Raw genomic sequence first — 24076 nt, 5'->3', positions numbered from 1 at the left:
TAATCTGCCTGCCAATTCTCCACCCCCGGAATGAACACCGCAGAGATTGCTGGAACAAATCGTTCCACCCAGCGAAGAATGCAAGCCACTTCTTTGGCCGCTCGGACACTCTTGGTGCCCCCCTGATGATTGACATAAGCCACGGCCGTGGCATTGTCCGACTGGATCCGAACCGGGCTGCCCTGGAGCTGCTCGGTCCAGTGAATCAGACAAAGTCTGATCGCTCTCAGTTCCAATACATTTATCGGTAACCTGGATTCTTCCGGGGACCAAAGTCCCTGGACAGATAACTGACCAAGAATTCCTCCCCATCCGGATAGACTGGCATCCGTGGTCACTATCGTCCAATATATTGGCAGAAATGACTTTCCCTGGCTGAGCATTGGAGACCGAAGCCACCAAACCAGAGACTCTCTGGTCTGTTTGCTCAATCGTATCTGATTGTCCAGGGATTCCGGATTCCGATTCCATCTGAGAAGAATCTCTTGCTGAAGAATTCGGGTATGGGACTGGGCAAATGGGACTGCTTCGAATGAAGCCACCATCAACCCCAGAACCCTCATGCAAGTCCGAAGGGAAGACCAGCTGTTGGACAGTAACAACTGGACTGCTGATTGAATCTTTCGGAGTTTCCCTACCGGAAGAAAAACTCTTGTCCTGACTGTGTCTAGAATTAGACCCAGATATTCGAGCCTCTGGGTGGGAACCAGAAATGACTTTTGCTGGTTCACCAGCCACCCGAATTCCTGTAAAGAAATCATAGTAATTTCTATGTTTTGTAGCAAGATCTGAGGAGACTCTGCATGAAGCAGAAGATCGTCTAGGTAAGCTAGAATCGATATACCTCTTTGGCGCAGAAGTGCCAACATTGGGGCCAACACCTTTGTGAAGACCCGCGGAGCCGTGGCGAGACCGAAAGGTAACGCCACAAACTGATAGTGGTTCTCCTCTACGGAAAAGCGTAGAAAACGCTGATGTCCTGCGAAAATGGGAATGTGAAGATAGGCGTCCTTGATGTCTATGGACGCTAGGACATCCCCTGGATGCAGGAAGGCTGCTACCGTGCGAATGGACTCCATTCTGAATCTTCTTATGTTGACGAAAGAATTGAGTGCTCTTAAGTCCAGAATTGGACGCACTTTGCCCTCTTTCCTGGGTATTGTAAACAGGTTTGAATAAAACCCTTGAAACCGTTCTGTCCAAGGAACGTGGACTACCACTCCTTGTTGTAGTAGATCTGTGACTGCTCTCCGCAGATCTTCTAAACGATCTGCGGATAGACGGATATTGGAAGGGAAGAATCGCGCCGGTGGGAGAGATCGAAACTCGATCTTGTACCCTGACCTTATGACTTCGCAAACCCATTTGTCCGGGATTCTGGAAAGCCATGGATCCGGGAACCGGCGAAGACGTCCCCCCACCCCAGTTATGGGTGGGGGCGCACCTTCAGGCTTTGGATGGTTTATCTTCAGGTCTGGAGGGGGCGGGCTTTTGCTTGCCCGACCAACGACCCCTGACGCCTCCTGCAGGAGCTTTGGAGGACTTCGTTTTTTCACCCGCTGGACGAAAAAACCTCTTGTGAGCAGAAAAAGAAGGCCCTCGTCTTTGACGAGTTCCTCTACCTTTAAAATTTTGCGGTAAAAAGGTGCTTTTTCCACCGGTGAGATCCTTGATGATCTCATCTAAGTTGGCTCCAAATAGACGCTCTCCTGAAAAGGGGATATTAGCCAATGCTTTTTTGGAACCTTGGTCGGCTAACCAACCTTTTAGCCACAGTGTACGCCTGAGAACCACTGCTGAGACTGATGCTCGCGCCATTAATGGAGTGGCGTCTAACGGCGCATCACATACAAACTGTAACCCCTGTATCATTTGTTCCAACAAATCTGATACCGCCTGAGGGACTTCTTCTAAGTCCCGGCGTAACCACTTGGTCCATTCAGTTACAGCCTGCGAAACCAGACCAATAGCAATTATTGGTCTGAAAGCTGATCCAATCAAGGAAAACATGGTGCGAGACATAGCTTCTATCTTGCGATCCACTGGATCTTTAAAAGACGGAGCGTCTTCTAAAGGAATAACCGTGGCTTTATTCAATCTAGCAATAGGTGAATCCACCACAGGTGGTTCTGTCCATTTCTTAATAAGGGTTTCCTCAAACGGATAACGTCTGCCAATGCGTTTAGAAATATTAAAAGTGCGTTTTGGCAGACGCCATTCTTCTTCGATTGGATTGCCAAAACATTTGGGCAATGGAAAAACCTTCGCCACTTTGATGCGCTTTTTAGTCCCAAAAGGGATCTCAGTTTCAGCTATTTCTGATGGAATACCCTGTAACCTTAAAGTCTCTTGAACAGATACAATGAGTGCGTTTACCAACGCTTCCTCTCGGGCTATGGCGGATGCCGAAACATCCTCCTCACTGTCTGAAGAGACAGGACCCGAGACACCAATACCAGATGAAGTACCTGCAACTGCAGAAATAGGCTCAGAGTCTGAATCCGAAGTTTCAGATAATAAGGGGTTAGGCGGGGGTCGCTTTCTTGCGCCCTGTCCCTGACAAGCCACTTCCACCCGGGACACAAAAGTTTCCATAATAGCTGACAAAGATTCAATTGTCAATGGGGTGCTGGAGGATCCCGCAGACCCCTCGAGGGGATCCGGAGGAGATACATGAGTGGCAGGGTCCATGTTAATACAGGACACCTTTGCCAGCAAAAACAAAAAAACTTTCTTTTTTTTTTTTGTGTCTCCCCCTAGCGCAATAGCGCCCCTCAGAGTACCTGCTTCTCGATCCCAGAGAGAGAGAGAGAGAGGGACCCCCAAGGCTCACCAACCGATGCAGTGCAGTTTCCAACAAACTGCAGTCAGCGTCTGTCTTACACAGACTGGAAGGAGCTGTTTGCTTTTTCCCGGGCAGAAGGCGTGGCTCCGCCCCCTGTGTACGCCTTCCGGCGTTCCCAGCCCTCCACGAGGAAGCTGGGCTCACAAAACATGGCCGCCCCCATAGAAGAGACATAAGACTCCAAAAACATGGCGGCCGGCGTGACCTGAGGACATACCTGCATTCGGTCTACGGCAAAATGGCGGCGGACCGCCGATATCGTCTTCCCAGCACATCCACCTGCACTCTGCTAAGAGGTGACATATGGATCTACAGAGATACACTGCACATAAGGTAGGATTATACCTCCTATGTCTGCTGTAATGTTACAGTCTGCTGGGTAGAGTGTTAGCTCTTGAACCAAGTCCACTTCCCACAAACACATGCTGTATTACAAGGGGGACTTGCAAGTATCAGATATATACTGACCATATATGGAGGGGCCCATAATATATACTGCCTCATAATGAGGAAAAAAGGGAACGTTTACTCACCATACCGAACCGACAGGCACCCTCTCTTCACAATACCCTCTCCACCGGGGTGGGGGTTTGTGGACGCCTCGACTCTCTGGTACCTGGCGTCCAAGCGAGCTTTTAACTCGCAAAGTCAGTCCCTTTACTGGGACTCCGTCGCGGCCGACTCAGCGCACTGGTCTGCACGCGCTCTTAGGCAGAAACCGGGGTGACCACTGGATCTCAACATCCAGCCCGTCGCCGCATACTTACTTGAATATGTCGCGGCCGACCAAGCGCAATGCCATGGTCTGCGCGCGCTCGTAGGCCGGCTGGGGTGACCACAAGTGTCGCCCAGTCCGGCATTTTTGCTTGAAGATCTCACAGGAAAAAAACACTGGAGAAAACTACCTAAAAAATGTCTTTTTCTTAAAGAAAAAAAGTCTTGCCAGGGCCAAAAGATCCCAGCAAGGAACTTAGGTCCTTACTCCTGACTAGACAGAAAAAAAACTGATTCCCTGTAGCAGAGAGAGGGAGGATATACCCTCAGGGACTGCCCCTAGGGTGGAGCCAGAACGTTTTGTCATTCTGCCTAGTCCTACTCCTGCGGAGACAACATAACCCAGCTCTTGAGAATCAAGAAGACTACGTCTGTCAATGAGCGATAGAGAAACAATTATTTTCTTAAGATCTTACAGTTAGCCAATTTCACATCAGTGTGAAGATCTGCAATAATTTTTAAAATCTTTTAAAAAGATGCACAAGGGGTGCAAAACTGAAGATTTGTGTGCCAGCCAGCTGATATCAAATACAGATTGCTAAATGTGTAAGCAAATCTAGAAAAGGTCAGCCAACACAACTGCTATGATCATATACATTATATACAAGTATTTAAGAGAAAATTATAAGGATATAACATGCATCAGTTTCTTTCGGACAGCCACCGTGCTGAAGGGGAAAAAAAAAAAAAAACGATTTCTCTACCCACACATTCGAGGTGAACAGGGGAATCCTTCCCGCTGTCAGAATACACACTGCAACCACTGAGTGGCTTTTATCCAACAGGACAGTTGAAGAGAAGTCGATCAAGAATAATGATTAAGTGATCTTAGAACCGTGAAACGTGTTTACCTGTCCTGTGTCTATGTGAAGCACTGTATGTATTATATCCTACGGGGATTAAACCCTTCATTCTTCAACTTCTCCTGAGTGCGGTCACATTTTCTTTGAACTATTAAATGTCATACATGCTGTTTTGGACAATATTATGCCCCCAAGTCTCAGGGCTCATTTACACTTGCTTCAAAACATTGCTTCGGCCACGCTTTTTTAAAGCTCTCTGAACTAAATAAAATAGTGAGCTTATAGTCCCTTTTACATCTTGCTTGATCAATTATACCCCATGCTGCTTTAGTGGTGCTTTAAAGAGTCTTCAAAGCCTCCATAGAAGTCTGTGACAAAGCTCGCATAAAGCTCCTGCAGCTTTTGAGAGGCTTTAAAAGAAGTATGGGTTCCCCCCCCCCCCCAATTATACTTATCTAGGTGGATGCAGCATTGGTCAGATGCTGCAATTGTCCCGACGCCTCTACACAGAGAACCAAGCAGTCGAACACTCCCGATCGCTTGGTTCTGAAAGCTCCTGAGCAAAGAGCTACTGACTGTCACTCAGCAGCTCTCTGTTCTGCCCCTTCCTCGCTCACTGGAGCACCGAGCTGTGGAAGGGTGGGGAGCGAACGGCTCAGGCTCTCAGTGGCTCGCTGAGAGGCTGAGCTGGGTGTCAGTCAAAGCACCTGGCGAATCCCGACTCAGTGATCGTGATGACGCGGTGCCTGGATCGACTTCGGTGACGTTAGCAGAGAATGCACATGCAGGGCATTTGCTAAGCTTCATTGAAGCTTTAAAAAAAAATCACCAAGAAGCATTAAAACACAAAAAAAAAGCATGTTGAAGCAGTAGGCACTTTAATGTGTGTTGAAGTCGAAGGAAGTGTAAATGAGCCCTTAGTGGCATGTACTTTATGGAGTCTAATATAGAATTAATTACATCCACAGAACGGTAGCTTTGGCAGGCATTTAACATGATCTGATCCGGATAAAATCCTGACCAATCCTGATCGGGCAACAATTAGGATAATTATAGGTCAATACAGATCTCAACAGAGTCAAAAAAAGCTGCACGACACTATCAAAACCAACCATACACTGAATTGGTAATCATGCAATTGTCAATGTTTGATAAGTCAATAATTCTATACTATGCATGCTACGTTAACACACATCCTAATGGTGTTACACCACACCAAATCTAATATAGAGGGGAGATAGTTGAAAAGGATAAACATCAGGCCCGATTGGATTTTATCAGTCATCGTAATCCACCGATAATATTCCAAAGCTTACTGCAAATGCTTACAGGCTCTCCACCCTTCCCAACCAAACTTTTAAGCAGCTCATAGACAATTCCATTCACCAAGTGGTTGGTGCAGGGAAGAGGAGGGAGTGCCAACAGCTGGGCCATGGAAGCCTATGGGTCACGTACGGGCTTATGGGATTCCTTAACGTTGTGCTCAATGAGCCAGAGTTGCAGGATCCTGTGACTGCACCAGAGTATATAAAAGGCAAGTACACCTTTTTTAAACAGGTTAGGCAGAACAGGTAGTAGGAGGGGGAGGGACATTTAAAATTAAAGAAGATTCAAGAAGAAGAAGATGATTAAAGATTCACTAGCGATTACCGCTAGAGGCTGCTGTAGCCACAAGCAATAATCACTGTCTTCCCCCATCAGGTATGACACTCATATTTTGATGTGTGAGCACTGTTCTATAAACATTCCACTGTTAATGGTAGCTGCATGATGGCACAGCAACCTGGGCTCACAGGTAATGACGCTAGGCAGCAGAGCATGACACAGAGGGCAATGATGAAGCATGGAGAAGGCAAGCAGTGCTTAAAACGGTATTAAACCCAAAAATGTATCATATTGCAAATTACCAGTCATTAGATTGGTGGCTGCATTTGTTTTCTTTTTTAGGCTTTTAACTCCTGTTTTCACCTGGTGATCCCACCAGTAACACACCTCCTTATTAGGTTTCCTTTCACATGATGGGTCCAAAAGGGATCCACCTGTGTTTTTCAAGCGGCCTGATCTGACCCTTTAATCTCCTCTAAGGGTAGTAATATGTAAAGTGACTTGTGCCCATTTACATCTGGCTACTTGCAATCCAAACAAACAGAAGGGGTTCCCTCCCTCCGTCAGGCTGGATCGAATAGGAGGGCAGTTAGGTATAAACAGACAGCTGGTCCATTTACATTTGACTGCCCATAGAGCAGAGTGAGCTGTGTGTTCTGGGTAAGCCCAAGCGTAATATTACCCATGCACACATTCCTGAAAATTGCTATTCGGTATTGCCGAGTGCTGTATTGACCACAGGCTGAGAACCATAGACAATCCAAGTAAAAATATGTTGTCGACGAAGGGACTCTGCGCGGCTGTGAAACATTGCCTTGTATTTACTATGTGACCACAAAAGTAAAGCTTTGGGCCCATTTTAAAGGAATCTGGTGCGTTGGTGACATTTAATTGCTTTGCATAAAAGGAACAGATATGGACCGGTCATTCGGCCGCTCTACTCAGCAGGGGAATACTGGACAGATCCCACGCAAAGAAAAACTGGATCCGGCCTGTGTTAAAGTGGCCTTAGAGTGCCTTCACTCTTATGAAGGAACAGAGACACCTTTGGAAAGCAGCATTTTCAGTCTGAGGGGAGGGGAATGTTAGATGCAGGTAGCAGATTTAGATACACTAAGAAATTGAAGCTAAACTCTATCTCTCAGTTTTTAAACAATTACAGCAAACAGTTTTGTTCCTTTCAGGGTAAAGGTTTTACATAAATAGATAAAAGCTGACCATTGTAAGCACCCCTGTCAGTGGTAAATGATTTGTCTCAACCTTCTAACGGCTACATCTGGAGGATAAGCTTGTTCTTTTGAAAAACAGACTCAAGCCTGGTACAAACTATTAGTTTTTGTTTCATTCAACCCTGGATTTGAAAAAAAAAAAAAAAGGAAAACTCCGGTCGGAGGCACTGTACTAAAGATCTGACGATAAAACAGTGATCTCCTCCAGTGAGTAGTTGTGTTCTGACAGGGGATGGCCAGCCCGCTAGAACACTCCGATTAGCTGGCATGAATGGGACCAGTTTTGTTTTTTTACTCTAACAGCAGCTGTGGATGTACCGTCTACATACCCCTCTTTACTGAGCGGCAGGTATACACTTTCCAGGTCATTTTTTTTTTTTAAACCAGCTGATGTCTTCAAATAATTTGGCCCATGTATACGGGGCTTTACTGGCAGGATTATTAGGTGAAAAAAAAAAGAAACCCTAAAAAGAGAAAACGAATGCAGCCATTGCATCGAAGAATAGGTAGGGTGCAATGTGACATGATAGATGCTTGCTTTTGGGTGTATTACCACTTTACATTTTTTTCCCCACTACAGGGGATAGGAAGAGTATAATGAATAGGTAAAAAAAAAAAAAAAAAAAACTGGGATTTAGGCCTCTCTTACATGGTCAGTTACATGCAGCCACCAGATTCCAGGGGCAAGAATCAATAGATTCTTGTAGCTGGGATGACCAGAGCATGCGATTAGCAGCAACAGGCTCGGACATCTGTCCCCAACCACAGGTTAGGTGTGATAGGTTTAAAGTTTTAAAGTTTACTTTAACAAATCCAAACTACAAATGAAATTAAGTATGTTTAGGTGGTCTAACATGAACGTATCTGGTCACTTTTTGAAGTACCTTTTAAAGTAATTGGTTCACTAAAACATTCCATTATGCCTCGTACACACGTACCGATTGTCGGCCGTAAATATGCGGCCGACGACCGATCGGCTGATTGTAGGCTTGTTAGTATGATGCTTCCGACAGCGCACTTTCGGCCGAAAAGAATCTATCGTGCAGGCATTAAAATTTTTGTACGCCGACAACAGAACGGCCGATTGTGCGCCAGTCAGTACAGATTTCGGCCAACAGACAGCAGATTAGCAAGACTGGGGATGCTCAGAAAAGAAAAAAAAAACAAGGAAAGTTAACCATCACATGACATCACTTCTGAAGTCGGCTGTTGTTGGCCGAAAATATTTGTGTGCAGTGTTTTGCAGTTTTCAACAGACACGACAGCCCTGGACAAAAGACGGCCGATCGTTCGGCCGACGATCGGTACGTGTGTACGAGGCATTACTCCTTGATTTGACTTTGTAGCCCCCAAATACAGAATTTCATCTACCTTCCCCATACACAAATATTAATGACAGAAGAATGGATGCCCATTTGAATACAATGAAAAAAACTCTCAAGAAAAACACACACATGGGTATAACGAATAGCCTATTGTTTTCCCAAACATTTTAACAATATTATAAATAGTAACCTAGTCACCCAATATGTATATCAAATGGGAACAGTAAAACCAAAGAATTCAAGGCAGAAAAGATTATAGATCCAAAAATATAAACTTTAACCCCTAGCTTGCAGTGTCAAAAATGAATGACTGAGACTTGTGCATGTGGCAGTTCCTATTAGACTAAACCAGGAAGTGCTTCAGTTCAGGTGTGTAGGATAATCTCTTCATGCAGACTACTGAAAACTGAGCACAAGGGTGTCAGAGTTATGTGCACAATCATTAGGATATAAACCTGCTTGTAAATTACATTTAAGACCAGACTTAGGCTTCTTTCACACGGTCCGCCTCCGCAGGCGGATCCGTGTTGCTCAGCGGGGATCGATCCGCGATCCCCGCTGAGCCGGGCGGATGACAGCTCCGTCTCCGCTTGCAGAGCGGAGAGGGAGGTGTCTCAGCACCCGCTGCCCTCTATGGGGGATCGGAGGAGAGCGGACCGCTTGTCCGCTCTCATCAGATCCACTCCGCTCCGATTACTGAACGGATGGAAAAATAGGGTTTCCATCCGTCCAGATTTCAGCACAGGATCGGATGCGGAGGGCAGCGGGTGTCAGCGGAGGTGACCTCCGCTGACACCCGCTGCCCCATAGAGCTGCATGGAGGATCCGATCAGATCCGCCTAAAAATTTGACAGGCGGATCTGATCGGACCGCCCGTGTGAAAGGGGCCTTACTAAAGCTCAGAGGGCACTAAAAGCAGTAACAACCACCAACGCTTGGCTTACAGTACTCACATTAACAATCAGTGCTGGCAGCCATAAATTACTTTATTTACAGTTTTTTTTTGCATTAAAATCTTTTTTTTTAAGTTTTTATAGTTTGTTATAAAATTTTGTAATCAGGTCATTTTTCTCCTTTATTGATGTGCGCTGATGAGGCGGCACTGAAGGGCACTAATAAGTGGCACTCATGGGGCACTGACCTGCATTGATAGATGGCGCTGGTGGGCACAGATGCTCCTCTCCTCTTAGGGACCGATGTCCCTCTAAAAGCACGGGCGATCGGCTTTTTTTTTTTTCTGCTCATGCTGACAGCGTGAGGAGAAAAAAAAAAAAAAAAGCTGATCGCCGGCTGCTGTTTACATCACGGGACCAGCTGTACTGGCTGACAGCTGATCAAGTGGTAAGGGGCTGGGATCAGCCCCTTACTCCTATCTGTGATGAGCTGAGTCTCATGGTCACAGAGCGAGCCGCGCAGGAAGCTCATGGACGCCCTCCTGGCAATTAAGGTCCGCGCTGTATATTTTTTTTTTGCGAAGAGAGGTACAAAGCAGTCATGTGCAAAACAAACACACATAACCTGATCCATTATATTCTAGCAACATTGGGTTTCTGCTTGCTGGATTACAAATAAAAGATGAGGTAGCCATAGCTTAAAGTGGTTGTAAACCCTTCTATATACCCAGTGAAGTGACTGGTCTCAGGTAATACAGAAATTAAACAAATCATCCTATATAAATTATACCTGTCTATCAAGCCCTTTCTCCTCTACATTCGTTCAAAGTGAAGTTTGTCTGAGAGTTCAGGAAAAAAAAAAAAAAAAAAAAGAGGGGGCAGAGAGCTGAAGTTACAGAGCTCAGTGAGGTGCTCTGAGAGCCGATTAAAGGGAAGAGACGCACCTCCCTCAGACAAAGCACGCGCGAACAGAGCTGAGGCTGTCAATCTACTGGAGAACGCAACTGTCACCATTTTTCTCTTGGTGTCAGGAAAACTTGCCAGAAAGGAGTCATGCTGATAGAGAAATGAAGCAATAGAAAGAAATTACATTTAGTGCTCCTAACTGAGACAAGTACACACTATAGAGGGATATGCTTTATTAATATTACATGTCTGGGGTTTACAACCACTTTAACAATATCCACCTTCAATTTTGTCAACATTTGCCAATGATCTAGCTGTCTGTTGAATACCTACAATGGTATAAGACCTCTATTAAGTAAAATGCTATTACCTGGAATAGAATGTTTTGGACCAAATGTCTACTATTCCTACTGCAGACATCTGAAGGCATGATAAGTTTTCCAATGAAACCATCCAGATAAAAAGCTCAACTGGCAATTAGGAATGGAGTCACACTTTAGCCTTTAGGGCTGCTGTGTCATTCTTTGTAAATAACACTTCAATGTACTTAAGAAAAAAAAAAAAATGTACCTATGTTATTAGTGCCCTAAAACATGCAGTTGTGCACTGCATTGTCAAAAATACTGCATGTATGTATTTACACACATTAATGTGGTTCTAAAAGTAGGACAAAAAAAAAAAAAAAAAGTCCCCGTGGTTGAATCGCCCCCTAATACTTACCTGAATCCTTTGTAGGTCCAGTGCTGTGCCCGAGTGCAGCAGCGCTGCTCGCTTTTCCTCTCCTCACAGGACTCAGTGAGAGAACAGGAGCCATTGGCTACTGCTGTTTTTAGCCAAATCCTGCGTAGCAACTTCCCATGGTTGCGCGCAGAAATGAGGAGCCTAGAGCGCCAGCAGGGAACTCAAAGCGAGGGGGGGGGGGGTAAATCGGGCCCGCTCTGTGCAATAACACTGCAAAGAGCAGGTAAGCAGAACAAGTTTTTTAAAACATAATCTTTACAACCACTTCAATGCACCTGGTGGTAAATAGGCCTTTTATTGTCTAACAATTACTGCATATAGTGAAAAGTTACAATAGGTATCAAAATGCCTAAAAAAAAAAAAAAAAAAGTTCCGCTCCATAGGAAACAAATGACCACTCCCCAGTTTCAAAATGTATGAAAATCCTAACAATGAACTTCTTTTATTTGCTCTCTTTTGGCTGATTAAATATACCATGGAAAGTGTTCTATATGGATACGTGAATATATATGACAATCCTAACAAATACAGTGCAATACACTCTGCTGTGTTATCACAAGCAATGTTGTAAAACTGGCCCATTTTACCTCTGTTAACTACAGAAAACCTCCCTGATATGTAGATGAGGAGAGGGAGGTGATCCGTAGTCCAATAACCACTCCCATCCTTGGGTGACAACCAGAGATGTATAGTAACGAAGTAGAACTACTTAAGTACTGTACTTAAGTACCGAAATGCGGTATCTGTACTTTCCTAGAGTAGAATTTTTTTCTCCTACTTCTACTTTTACTTCACTACATTTTTTCGATGATTTCGATACTTCTACTCAAGTATTTTTTTTTTGTGCTGCATAGTTACTCGTTACTTTTAAAAAAACTACCACTGCCAGAACAGTAGATGGCAGGTTGCATAAAGCTCAAAAAAATGTGTATAATGTCATTTGTAAATCAGAGCATACGAAAATAAAGGCTGTGTATAATAAAAGCTGCTATACCAAATCTTTCCAATAAAAAGAAAATATGAAACAAACAAATAAATGGTGCTACAGCGCTTAAAGTGCATCAAGAAACTACTAACAAACACAGGTTAATCATTTGAATAAATCATTTGAAATAATAAAAACAATATGATGTTCATACTTTTGACTTCTTTCTTTAATAACTACATAACACAGTACTTCTACTTCTACTTTCAGTACTTGAGTAGAAATTTTTTTTCAAAACTACTGGTACTTTTTACTTTTAGTACTTAAGTAGCAATTTTTTTGAAAAAACTACTTGCAATACTTAAGTAAAAAAAATGTTGAATACTTTAGTACTTCTACTTAAGTAACTTTTTCTGCGAGCACTTCCACTTCTACTCAAGTAATTTTTTGATCGAGCACTTGTACTTTTACTCAAGTAGAAATTTCGAGTACTTTATACAAGTCTGGTGACAACACAGCTCCTCGACAGATGCAATACAGTTAAACAGTACAGTGAGTGAGCATTGCCACCCTAGGACAAGAGGTGTGACATAGGCAGGACTACCAGGTCAAAACAAAGAAAAAGGCAAAAAAATATATACACATCCAGAGACTGGAAAGCTGTAATATATTAAATATTTGTTCTTGAGTTAAGATACGATTTAGAACCCGTTGACCCCAGCTTGCACACTAAAACAATGCAGGCTGGTGTCCAATGTGAAGGGGCAGTGAATGGGTGGTGGAAAACGCTGTTGCAGTGCAAACGGTTTAATTTGTGTGCCTTTTTAAGGCAGGCTACAGTCGGCGCAAATTTGTTTCTGGAAAAAAAAAAATTGCATGATTCCCCCATCAACACAGACAGTGATGACAGGGGAATCCCTCCTGCACAGCAATTGTCTTCACCCAGCAGGGGGGGGAGCCGTCCCTGCCAGGAGAAGACAGTGATTATTGCATCTAAAACAGCTGCTTGTGATAATAGCAAGCAAATCCGACAGGCTGGTTGTACCCAAGTTGATCGAGCGTTCAACTTGCTACTTTTAGCCTGTCCATTTATGGTTCAAATCTCATCCGATTCCTGCTGAAAAAGTTGAGATTTGAACTGTGTATGGCAAGCTTAAAGAGGTTGTAAACCCTCTCATAACTTGTATCTATAGGTAAGCCTTTAATAAGGTTTATCTTTAGGTACTGTAAATATCTCCTAAACTTTCACAGTTTAGGAGATATTTACTTTAAATGCAGCTGATGACGTCATCGGCGCATGCACTCTGAAGGAACGGCCACCCGTGCCGTAAACGGCGGCTGCTGCGTGCATGCGCGGGAGTGAGATCATAGCGATTTCGGCCAATCAGATGGCCGGAAGACGTGAACCAGGACGGCCGAAAATGTTGGCCGTATCTCTGCTGAGTGGGCGGCACTGCGGGGGCTTCATTCTAAGGTATTTCATAATGAGCTAGTATGCGATGCATACTAGCTCATTATGCCTTTGTCTTACAGGGTTTTCTTTTGGGGGGGGGGGGGGGGGGGGGTTTACAACCTCTTTAACTTCATTCAAGTGTAACAAAATGACACCTCATTAAAGTCTATAGACCGCAGCGGAATACAACATACTCTGATGCAGTAAAGGGAATTTGCGCTCTACAATTAATTTCTATGTGCCCTATCATTTATCTGTACGGCAAAACACACAGTGTGAACAAGCCCTTAATGTTCCACTAAAGGTTTGCTTCCATTTGCTTGCTATAGAGCACAGGCAGAAAACAGGTTTATAGGCCTACTATCAGGAAACCACCACAACAATCTTCTACATGTCAGTGTTTCTCAATCTGCATCGCTGAGACAATAGGTGTTCTACCGGAGCACATGCAAAACTACCTGCCAATAAAAGCACGATTGTTGGGACATGACAAAGGTTTGGGAACACTCCGTAAGAAAGCATTAGACAAAATGCAGTGGATAGAGAGCCGAGGTTCTGATGTTTGGTGCAGTACTACTCACAGGGTGACAGCATTATGTATTGTGATTTTATATATTTTAAAAGAAAAGATTAAATGTTATTTCAGCAAAATTGTTGTGTGGACACGCCACCTGCACAAGTGCAAGAGTGACAAAATCCTGTGCCAGCCAATGTAGATGGCCAAAACACAGCACACAGATACCAGAATCAGATGGGGACTGTTGGAGAAAAGGAGAGTATAAAAGCCTTTAGCTCCACACTGCTTCACCTCTAGCCAAACACCTACAGTTTCTAACCTGTGGAAGAAAGATCTTTATACTTACCTATTCTGAGAGCCACTCAGGTCATGTGATGCCATGCCAGCCAGCTGCAGGAGAAAGGAGCACTCAACAGTGGCTAGTAATGCCTGAGCGGTGATGTCACCCATAGGCTGCAATAGCCCATCCGTTGTTGGGGCTTCCTCTTCTCCCCTGCAGTCACCTCTGGACAACACAGGAGAGTCAGATCACATGACTAAAAATAGGCACGTATACAGATCTTCCTTCCACAGGTTAGTTATTATAGGTGTTACAAAACAGTTTTAAGATTGGTTGGGTAAAGGCCAGAATACTATGCTGCCGGTGTAGAACTAAATGCTGGCTATAGAACATTACAGAACACATCCAGATGAATGCAGCTGGCGAGGTGTGTGGCCTGTGTGTGAATGGGAAGCTATACGACACCCTCTACATACACTGCTCAAAATAATTAAAGGAAGACTTTGAAAAACACATCAGATCTCAAGGGGAAAAATATCATGCCCGATATCTACACTGATTTGGACTGGGTAATGTGTTAGGAAGCAAAGGATGCCACATAGCTTGATGGAAATTAAAATCATCAACTTACAGAGGGCTGAACTCAAAGACACCCAAAAAATCAAAGTAAAAATAAAAATGAAGCCCCAGGCTAGTACATTTTGCTGAAATTTCATTGTAGCAACTCAAAATGGTACTCAGTAGTTTGTATTGCCCTCACGTGCTTCTATGCATGCCTGACAATGTCGGGGCATGCTCTAATGGGACGATGAATGGTGTCCTAGGGTATTTCCTCCCAGATCTGGACCAGGGCATTACTGAGCTCCTGAACAGACTGAGGTGCAACTTGACGGTGTCAGATGGATCAAAACAATGTCCCTGGGGTGTTTTATTGGATTTCGGTCAGGTGAGTGTGAGGGCCATTCAATGGTATCAATTTCGTCATCCTCCAGGAACTGGCTGCCACATGAGGCCGGGCATTGTTGTGCACCAGGAGGAACCCAGGACCCACTGCACCAGCATATGGTCTAATAATGGGTCCAAGGATTTCATCCCAATATTTAATGGCAGTTAGGGTGCTATTGTCCAGCCCGTAGAGGTCTGTGCATCCCTCCGTGGATATGCCTCCCCAGACCATCACTGACCCACCACCAAAACCGTCATACTGAACGATGTTACAGGCAGCATAACGTTCACCACTGCTTCTCCAGAACCTGATCTCATCTGTGAAAAGCACAGGGTGCCAGTGGTAGACCTGCCCATTCTGGTGTTCAGTGTCAAATGCCAATCGAGCTCCATGTTGCCGGGTAGTGAGCACATCGGGCCCTCAGACCACCCTCATGAAGTCTGTTTCTGATTGTTTGGTCAGAGACACACACACCAGTGGCCTGCTGAGATCATTTTGTAGGGCTCTGGCAGTGCTCATCCTGTCCTTCTTGCACAAAGGTGCAGATACCAGTCCTACTGATGGGTTAAGGACCTTCTACGGGCCTGTCTAGCTCTCCCAGATCTCCTCCATGCTCTTCTGACTGTGCTGGGGGACACAGCAAACCTTCTGGCAATAGCACGTATTGATGGGCCATCCTGGAGGAGTTGGACTGCCTGTGCAACCTCTATAAGGTCCAGGTATCGCCTCATGATACCAGTAGTGACACTGACCCTAGTCAAATGCCCTCTACATCGGACACCCGGGCTGGGTACCCTCTACATCGGACACCCTGGCTGGGTACCCTCTACATCGGACACCCTGGCTGGGTACCCTCTATATCTGACACCCAGGCTCAGTACCCTCTATATTGGGCGCCCAGGCTGGGTAACCTCTATCACTAGGCAGAGAACAGCTGAGATTGTCAGAAGGAAGAGCCGATCTGAGTTCGGTGTCTCCGCCATCTCTCAGGCCAGGCACTTCCTGATCAGGAGACATGTCAGGCCTGTGTATGAGGGAGGAGAGCCGGCTTAGGCCTGACACTGCACTGACAGCGGCCTACACGGAGCGGCTCCTCTGCACTAGGCAGGCCCGGACATACAGCACATACTTTTAGTCCGCATCTCTCCCTCCCGACCGGCCACCGTCCCCTCCTCCGTCTTACCGTGTGCTCGTGTTCATCCGCCCGCACACCCAGCAGGAACACGCACAACAAGGGCAGCAACCGGAGCGGCCTCATCCTGTCCCGGCGGCTCGGAACACCAAGCGGCTTAATGTCTCGGAGGCTCCTCGGTTCTTCCTCCGCTGCTTCCTCAAGCTGCCCGTTCTCCGACACCCGCCGCCTCCTCAGCGGCCGCTCAGCCACGTCATCCGGCCACGGAGCTACAAACCGGAAGTGCCTCACCTCCTGCCAGCATCCCGGAAGTGCACAGTGTGGGGACAGGGAGGGGGCTGGGATACCTGTGCTAACACCTAGGTGGATGGCTGGCGGCGTGTCACGCGCTCTGACTGATGATTAATCCAGAGGGCTGTGACCGAGGGGAGTCCTGTATGTGATATATGACATTCACAGTTTATACAGCTCAGTGTGACACAGAAAAGGGATTGTGGGGAGCAGCTGCGAGTGGAGGATAGAACTTGTACAAACCTTGGCAGTGACCTCGGTGTTCCACGTCATTCCAAGTAACCCTAAAACAGCCACAGTGTCCCCAAATACAAGCAGTACCCCACACTATCCCCAAATACAAGCAGTACCCCACACTATCCACAGTGTCCCCAAATACAACCTGTACCCCACGGTGTCCCCAAATACAACCAGTACCCCACACCATCCACAGTGTCCCCAAATACAACCTGTACCCCACGGTGTCCCCAAATACAACCAGTACCCCACACCATCCACAGTGTCCCCAAATACAACCTGTACCCCACGGTGTCCCCAAATACAACCAGTATCCCACACTATCCACAGTGTCCCCAAATACAACCAGTATCCCACACCATCCACAGTGTCCCCAAATACAACCAGTACCCCACACTATCCACAGTGTCCCCAAATACAACCAGTACCTCACACCAATCACAATACCCCCAAATACAACCAGTACCCCACACTATCCACAGTGTCCCCAAATACAACCAGTACCCCACACTATCCACAGTGTCCCCAAATACAATCAGTACCCCACACTATCCACAGTGTCCCCAAATACAACCGGTACCCCACAGTGTCCCCAAATACAACCAGTATCCCACACTATCCACAGTGTCCCCAAATATAACCAGTACCCCACACTATCCCCAAATACAAGCAGTACCCCACACTATCCACAGTGTCCCCAAATACAACCAGTACCCCACAGTGTCCCCAAATAAAACCAGTATCCCACACTATCCACAGTGTCCCAAAATACAACCAGTATCCCACACTATCCACAGTGTCCCCAAATACAACCAGTATCCCACAGTATCCACAGTGTCCCCAAATACAACCAGTACCCCACACTATCCACAGTGTCCCCAAAAACAACCAGTACCCCACACTATCTACAGTGTCCCCAAATACAACCAGTACCCCACACTATCTACAGTGTCCCAAAATACAACCGGTACCCCACACTATCCACAGTGTCCCCAAATACAACCAGTACCCCACACTATCTACAGTGTCCCCAAATACAACCAGTACCCCACACTATCTACAGTGTCCCCAAATACAACCAGTACCCCACACTATCCACAGTGTTCCCAAATACAACCAGTACCCCACAGTGTCCCCAAATATAACCAGTATCCCACACTATCCACAGTGTCCCCAAATACAACCAGTATCCCACACTATCCACAGTGTCCCCAAATACAACCAGTATCCCACACTATCCACAGTGTCCCCAAATACGACCAGTACCCCACACTATCCTCAGTGTCCCCAAATACAACCAGTACCCCACACTACAGTGTCCCCAAATACAACCAGTACCCCACACTATCTACAGTGTCCCCAAATACAACCAGTACCCCACACTATCCACAGTGTCCCCAAATACAACCAGTACCCCACACTATCTACAGTGTCCCCAAATACAACCAGTACCCCACACCAATCACAATACCCCCAAATACAACCAGTACCCCACACTATCCACAGTGTCCCCAAATACAACCAATACCCCACACTTTCCACAGTGTCCCCAAGCAGTACCCCACACCATCTACAGTGTCCCCAAATACAACCAGTACCCCACACTATCCTCAGTGTCCCTAAATACAAACAGTACCCCACACTATCCTCAGTGTCCCTAAATACAACCAGTACCCCACACTATCCTCAGTGTCCCTAAATACAAACAGTACCCCACACTATCCACAGTGTCCCCAAATATAACCAGTACCCCACACCAACCACAATACCACCAAATACAACCAGTACCCCACACTATCTACAGTGTCCCCAAATAAAATCAGTAACCCACAATATCCACAGTGTCCCCAAATACAACCAGTACCCCACACCCACCACAGTACCCCCAAAGACAACCAGTACCTCACATCAACCAAAGTGCCCCCAAAAACAACCAGTACTTCACACCAACCACAGTGCCCCCAAATACAACCAGTACCCCACATTATCCACAGTATCCCCGAATACAGCCAGCACCCCACATCAACCACAGTGTCCCCAAATACAGCCAGTACCCCCACCAACCACAGTACCCCCAAATAGAACCAGTCCCTCACACTATCTACAGTGTCCCCAAATACAACCAGAACCCCACACCAACCACAGTACCCCCAAATACAACCAGTACCCCACACTATCTACAGTGTCCCCAAATACAACCAGTACCTACACTATCCACAGTGTCCCCAAATACAACCAGTACCCCACATGAAACACAGTACCCCCAATTACAACCAGTACCCCACACTATCTACAGTGTCCCCAAATACAACCAGTACCCACACTATTCACAGTGTCCCCAAATGCAACCAGTACCCCACACGAAACACAGTACCCCTAATTACAACCAGTACCCCACACGAAACACAGTGACCCCAAATACAACCAGTGCCCCACACCAACCACAGTACCCCCAAATACAACCAGTACCCCACACCAACCACAGTACCCCCAAATACAACCAGTACCTCACACCCACCACAGTACCCCCAAATACAACCAGTACCCCACGCTATCTACAGTGTCCCCAAATACAACCAGTACCCCACACTATCCACAGAGTCCCCAAATACAACCAGTACATCACACCCACCACAGTACCCCCAAATACAACCAGTACCCACACTATCCACAGTGCCCCCAAATACAAGCAGTACCCCACACTATCTACAGTGTCCCCAAATACAACCAGTACCCCACACTATCCACAGAGTCCCCAAATACAACCAGTACCTCACACCCACCACAGTAACCCCAAATACAACCAGTACCTCACACTATCCACAGTGCCCCCAAATACAACCAGTACCCCACACCCACCACAGTACCCCCAAATACAACCAGTACCCAACACTATCTACAGTGTCCCCAAATACAACCAGTACCCCACACCAATCACAGTACCCCCAAATCCAACCAGTACCCCACACTATCCACAATGTCCCCAAACACAAACAGTACCCCACACTATCCACAATGTCCCCAAACACAAACAGTACCCACACCATCTACAGTGTCCCCAAATACAACCAGTACCCCACACTATCCTCAGTGTCCCCAAATACAAACAGTACCCCACAGTGTCCCCAAATATAACCAGTACCCCACACCATCCACAATACCACCAAATACAACCAGTACCCCAAACTATCTAGAGTGTCTCCAAATACAACCAGTACCCCACACTATTCACAGAGTCCCCAAATACAACCTCACACCCACCACAGTACCCCCAAATACAACCAGTACCTCACACTATGCACAGTGTCCCCAAATACAACCAGTACCTCACACTATGCACAGTGTCCCCAAATACAACCAGTAACCCACACACGCAAATCTATATTGCTTTCTGCCTACCAGAGAGCAGAATCTGTAAGTTAGTTCTGTTCTGTGTGCTCAGTGTGTGATTCATTGGGTCTAGATAGTGTTTCACACTGGTCCAATAGGGAGGCATGTTGGACAGTGGGAGGAAACCTGACCAATGGGTACACAGGCTTTGATACAGTCCCAGTCATTGGTAGAGACTGGCTGTTTTATTGCATTATGGGATACTGTATAAAAGCCAGAAGCACATGTGCTGCAGGGTCTTTGGCTGGCGAAGAGAGTCCCGGAGGGAGGGAGGGTGGCGGCTGCCTCCTCCTCTGTAGCAGTAGCACATGGTCACAGGTGGTCGGCTTGGGGACCAGAGGAGTGGAGCTGAACCCAGAGGTTCAGGAGCTGACTGAGTGAGGAAACCCTAGAAAAACTGTATCGTGAGTACAGGGGATCGTGTCAAGGGGCCTGACCTGAGGGGGGCCACCCCAAAAGTAGGATAGTCAGTGGACGGGTGTCAGCAGTCCAGAAAGGGGATACTAAGGAGAGTGTCCTGAAGATAAATTAAGTTCACCAAGTCTTCTGGCAAGAGACCTAAACACAAAGTGGCAAGGTGGATCAGCAGCTTGGCTGCTTCTTCAGATAGGAGTCCTTGCACCTTGTGAATAGTTTAATCTGGAATATCCCACTATTCCCTTCTCCCATCCCTATTTAAAATAAAACACCAAAAACAACTACATACCCCTGGACTGATCATTGACTGAGCCAAGAAGTAAAGCTTTAATCTGTGAATGCCAGTGTTGCTAACGGTAACCCAGGGGGACCCAAGAGTGTATTATCCAGCAGTCCACAAGGGGGCAGTACTACACAAACATTTTACTTAGTAAATTATTATATTGCAGCTTACCACATATTCTACTTGATGGCTGTATTGGTTTTCTTTTTCAGGCATTTTTTCTTGTTTTTTTTTCACCTGTAATCCTGCCAGTAAATCTGTTGTTTTTTGACAGAACAAGCTGTCTTGCAGATGTAGCAATCGTGGACAGATCAGACACCTAACTGACACTTTTGACACTTTTGAAAGGACCAGTGACATTACTACAGTATTCAGTGGAAAAAATATGCACTGTTACTGTACTAATGACAATGGCAGGGAAGGGGTTAACACCAGGGGCCATCAAAGGGTTAAGTGTGTCCCTAGGGGATGCTTTCTAACTGTGTGGGGGATGGACTCACTAGATGAACACAGGAACACAAGATCCCTGTGTTCATCTCTGACAGAACGGCGGTCTGCCATGTTTACACAATCAGTGCGCGCGCCCCTACTGGCTGTTGCAAGAAACAACGTACATGTATGTCGTTTCGCACAATAGAGCCGACCTGCCTCAGTATATGTACTGCTGGGGGTCGGCAAGTGGTTAACCAAGGACTTTGTCAGACCATGGATACAGCAACGCTCAGTAGCACAGAAGTTTACTTTCTTATGAGTTATGGCCAGAGGCCTCTACCTTCTGTTTGTGTGACTATCCTTTAAATTAAAGCAGACACTTTTGTTAAGGAAACTGTGAGTTTGTTCCTGCCTTGAGCCTGATTCACCAAAAATTGGTGGCTGAAGCGGGCACAAGATCCAGAAACTGTACCTCTTGCAGAAGCATTCCTAAAAAGCCAGCACTCTTAAAAGGGACAGTTCACTAAAATGTTGTGTTCACTGGTGCCAGTAAACAGTTGGTATAATGGAAGAACTAATTAGACAACTGGTACAAGTACGCACAGAGCAACAAGAAACCAACCGTTTGTTTGCAGCTGCTACCTAATTGACGATTCAAGAGCAGAAAGAATTCAATCAGCTCGTACAGAGTCAGATACAGTCCCTGGCTGATGAGACTCTACTGAGGGACAACCTTGCAGGTCTATGCAAGCGAGTGCAGGCTGCACTACAAAAAAATGACGACCAAGGCCTTCCTCAGGGTTTTTGAGAGGGTGGCAGAGTGAGAAGGGCTTCCCTGGAAACAGTGGGCTGAGGTCCCTGCCCCCTTTTTTTTCGAAGACCCACAGACAACCTATTTTGATTTTAATGCTGCTGAGGCCTGACAATACCACAGTCCTAAAATTTAGTTTCTAGCCCCCCTTGGGGTAAAAATGGCCTTGAGAGCTCAGCATGTCCATGCTTGGCAGTTTAAGGTGGACAAACCTGTAAGGTCCCAGATGTATGACCTCATTCCCCTCACATGGATGTGGTTTCAACTGGAGGTTACCACCCCAGCCCAGATCGTGGAGAGAGTTGTAGTGGACCACTTTGCAAGAGCCCTTCCTATCCCTATACAGCGGTTTGCCAGGAGAGCTGGTCCTAGACCTGGGACCTATAGTGTGCTGGCGTTGCCAAGAACCCAAGCCCCTTGCCACCAGTTGTCCACTAAACCAGGAACCTATGGATTACAGTATGATCCAGCAAAGCTATTTTGTGGCTACCCCAGGAGGCGCCCCACAACAGCCAGATGGCACAGAGAAACAGATTTGTGTTGTTAAAGTGGACATTTGCAAGATGACTGCCTTGCTGGATTCTGGCAGTCTAGTCACTGTAGTGCATACCAGTCTAGTGAACCCCCACTGTTTGTATTCATGGGGATACCAAGTGCTACCCCACAGCCATTGTGTCTAGCAAATCTCCTAGTGACACCAGGGACCATGAAGTGGGAGTAGTCCCAGATTTAATGTATAACGCTGACTTGGGTAAGACGTCCCTTTTTTCTGGGATTTATGGGAAACTATCAAGGGAGCAAGGCCCCCAGCTGGATCTGACTCCTGCTGCCCAGAACCACTGGAGGAGCAGAATGAGGAGAAAGTCGGTACCCAGTCACCGGGACCCAGAAGCAATCCCGTTAAGGAACCCCTAAGCCAGGAGTATTCCTCTTTCTCGTATATTTTCACACGTGGGTATTCCTCGGGAGCTGTTAACTGACCAGGACACGTCCTTCTTGTCGAAGGGAACTAAGAAATTTTGTAAATTGTTTAAAATTAATCACTTACGCACTTCTGTGTACCACCCACAAACGGATGGTCTAGTAGAAAGGTTCAACAAAGCTCTAAAGGAATGTTATAGAGAGTAGTAGTGGCAGATGGAAGAGACTGGGACTGCCTCTTGCCCTACCTCATGTTTGGTTCTACAAGCCTCCACTGGCTTCTCCCCTTTTGAGTTTCGGTATGGCTGACATCTGAGACAACCCCACTCAAAAACGTAGTGGAGCATACTGTATTGCTCAAATGCAGGACTGGAAAAGTGATGCCCACTGTTAAATCACACTTGCAACAGGCTCAGCAGGCTCAGGCTAGAGTGGATAACCATTCAGCTAAGATCCTAACCTTTACTCTAGTGACTGAGTACTTGTGCTGGTACCTACAGTGGAGAGTAAATTTCTGGCACAATGGTAAGGGCCATACAAAGTTGTAGAACAGGTGGGAGAAGTTAAATATAGTACATCCGCCTGGCAAAAGGAAGCCCTTCCAAATCTACCATGTCAATTTATTGAAGCCCTGGAAAGACAGAGTGTCACGATCCGGGGTCAGGCTCGAAGACCAGTAGCTATAGCAGTCGCAGGTCACACAGGAACCAGCAGGATAGGAACACTGACAGGTCACCCAGGCAGATGACGCAGGCTCACCTGAGGTGCGGAGTCTAAGTACTAACCGGTCTTCACCAGCGCTCCTGAAGGTGGAGATGGATTTTGCTGCGTGTTAGCACCAGGTCGCGGTCCTCAAGATCGCCCCACCAGGAAGTGAGCAAGTCAGAGTCCAGTAGCAGATAGGGATTAAGCTGAAGCGT

The 24076-nt window shown here is 46.3% G+C and overlaps 1 protein-coding gene across 1 annotated transcript in view; it reads right to left on the bottom strand.

Annotated features, from left to right (window-relative positions):
* TM9SF3 (transmembrane 9 superfamily member 3) overlaps nt 1-16689 on the bottom strand; it is a 125483-nt gene extending 108794 nt beyond the window's left edge. Inside the window, exon 1 of the mRNA XM_082268176.1 lies at nt 16426-16689. Within this exon, the coding sequence (XP_082124302.1) occupies nt 16426-16500 (75 nt within the window). The 5' untranslated portion in view covers nt 16501-16689. The remainder of the gene's footprint in view (nt 1-16425) is intronic.
* Between the last annotated feature and the right edge of the window lie 7387 nt (nt 16690-24076).

This window comes from Pelophylax lessonae (genome assembly GCF_965119305.1).
Source record: "Pelophylax lessonae genome assembly, chromosome: 9".
Taxonomy (NCBI): Eukaryota; Metazoa; Chordata; class Amphibia; order Anura; family Ranidae; genus Pelophylax; species Pelophylax lessonae.
Note: the sequence above shows the minus strand (reverse complement) of the source record. Positions and strands in the feature narration are given on the sequence as shown.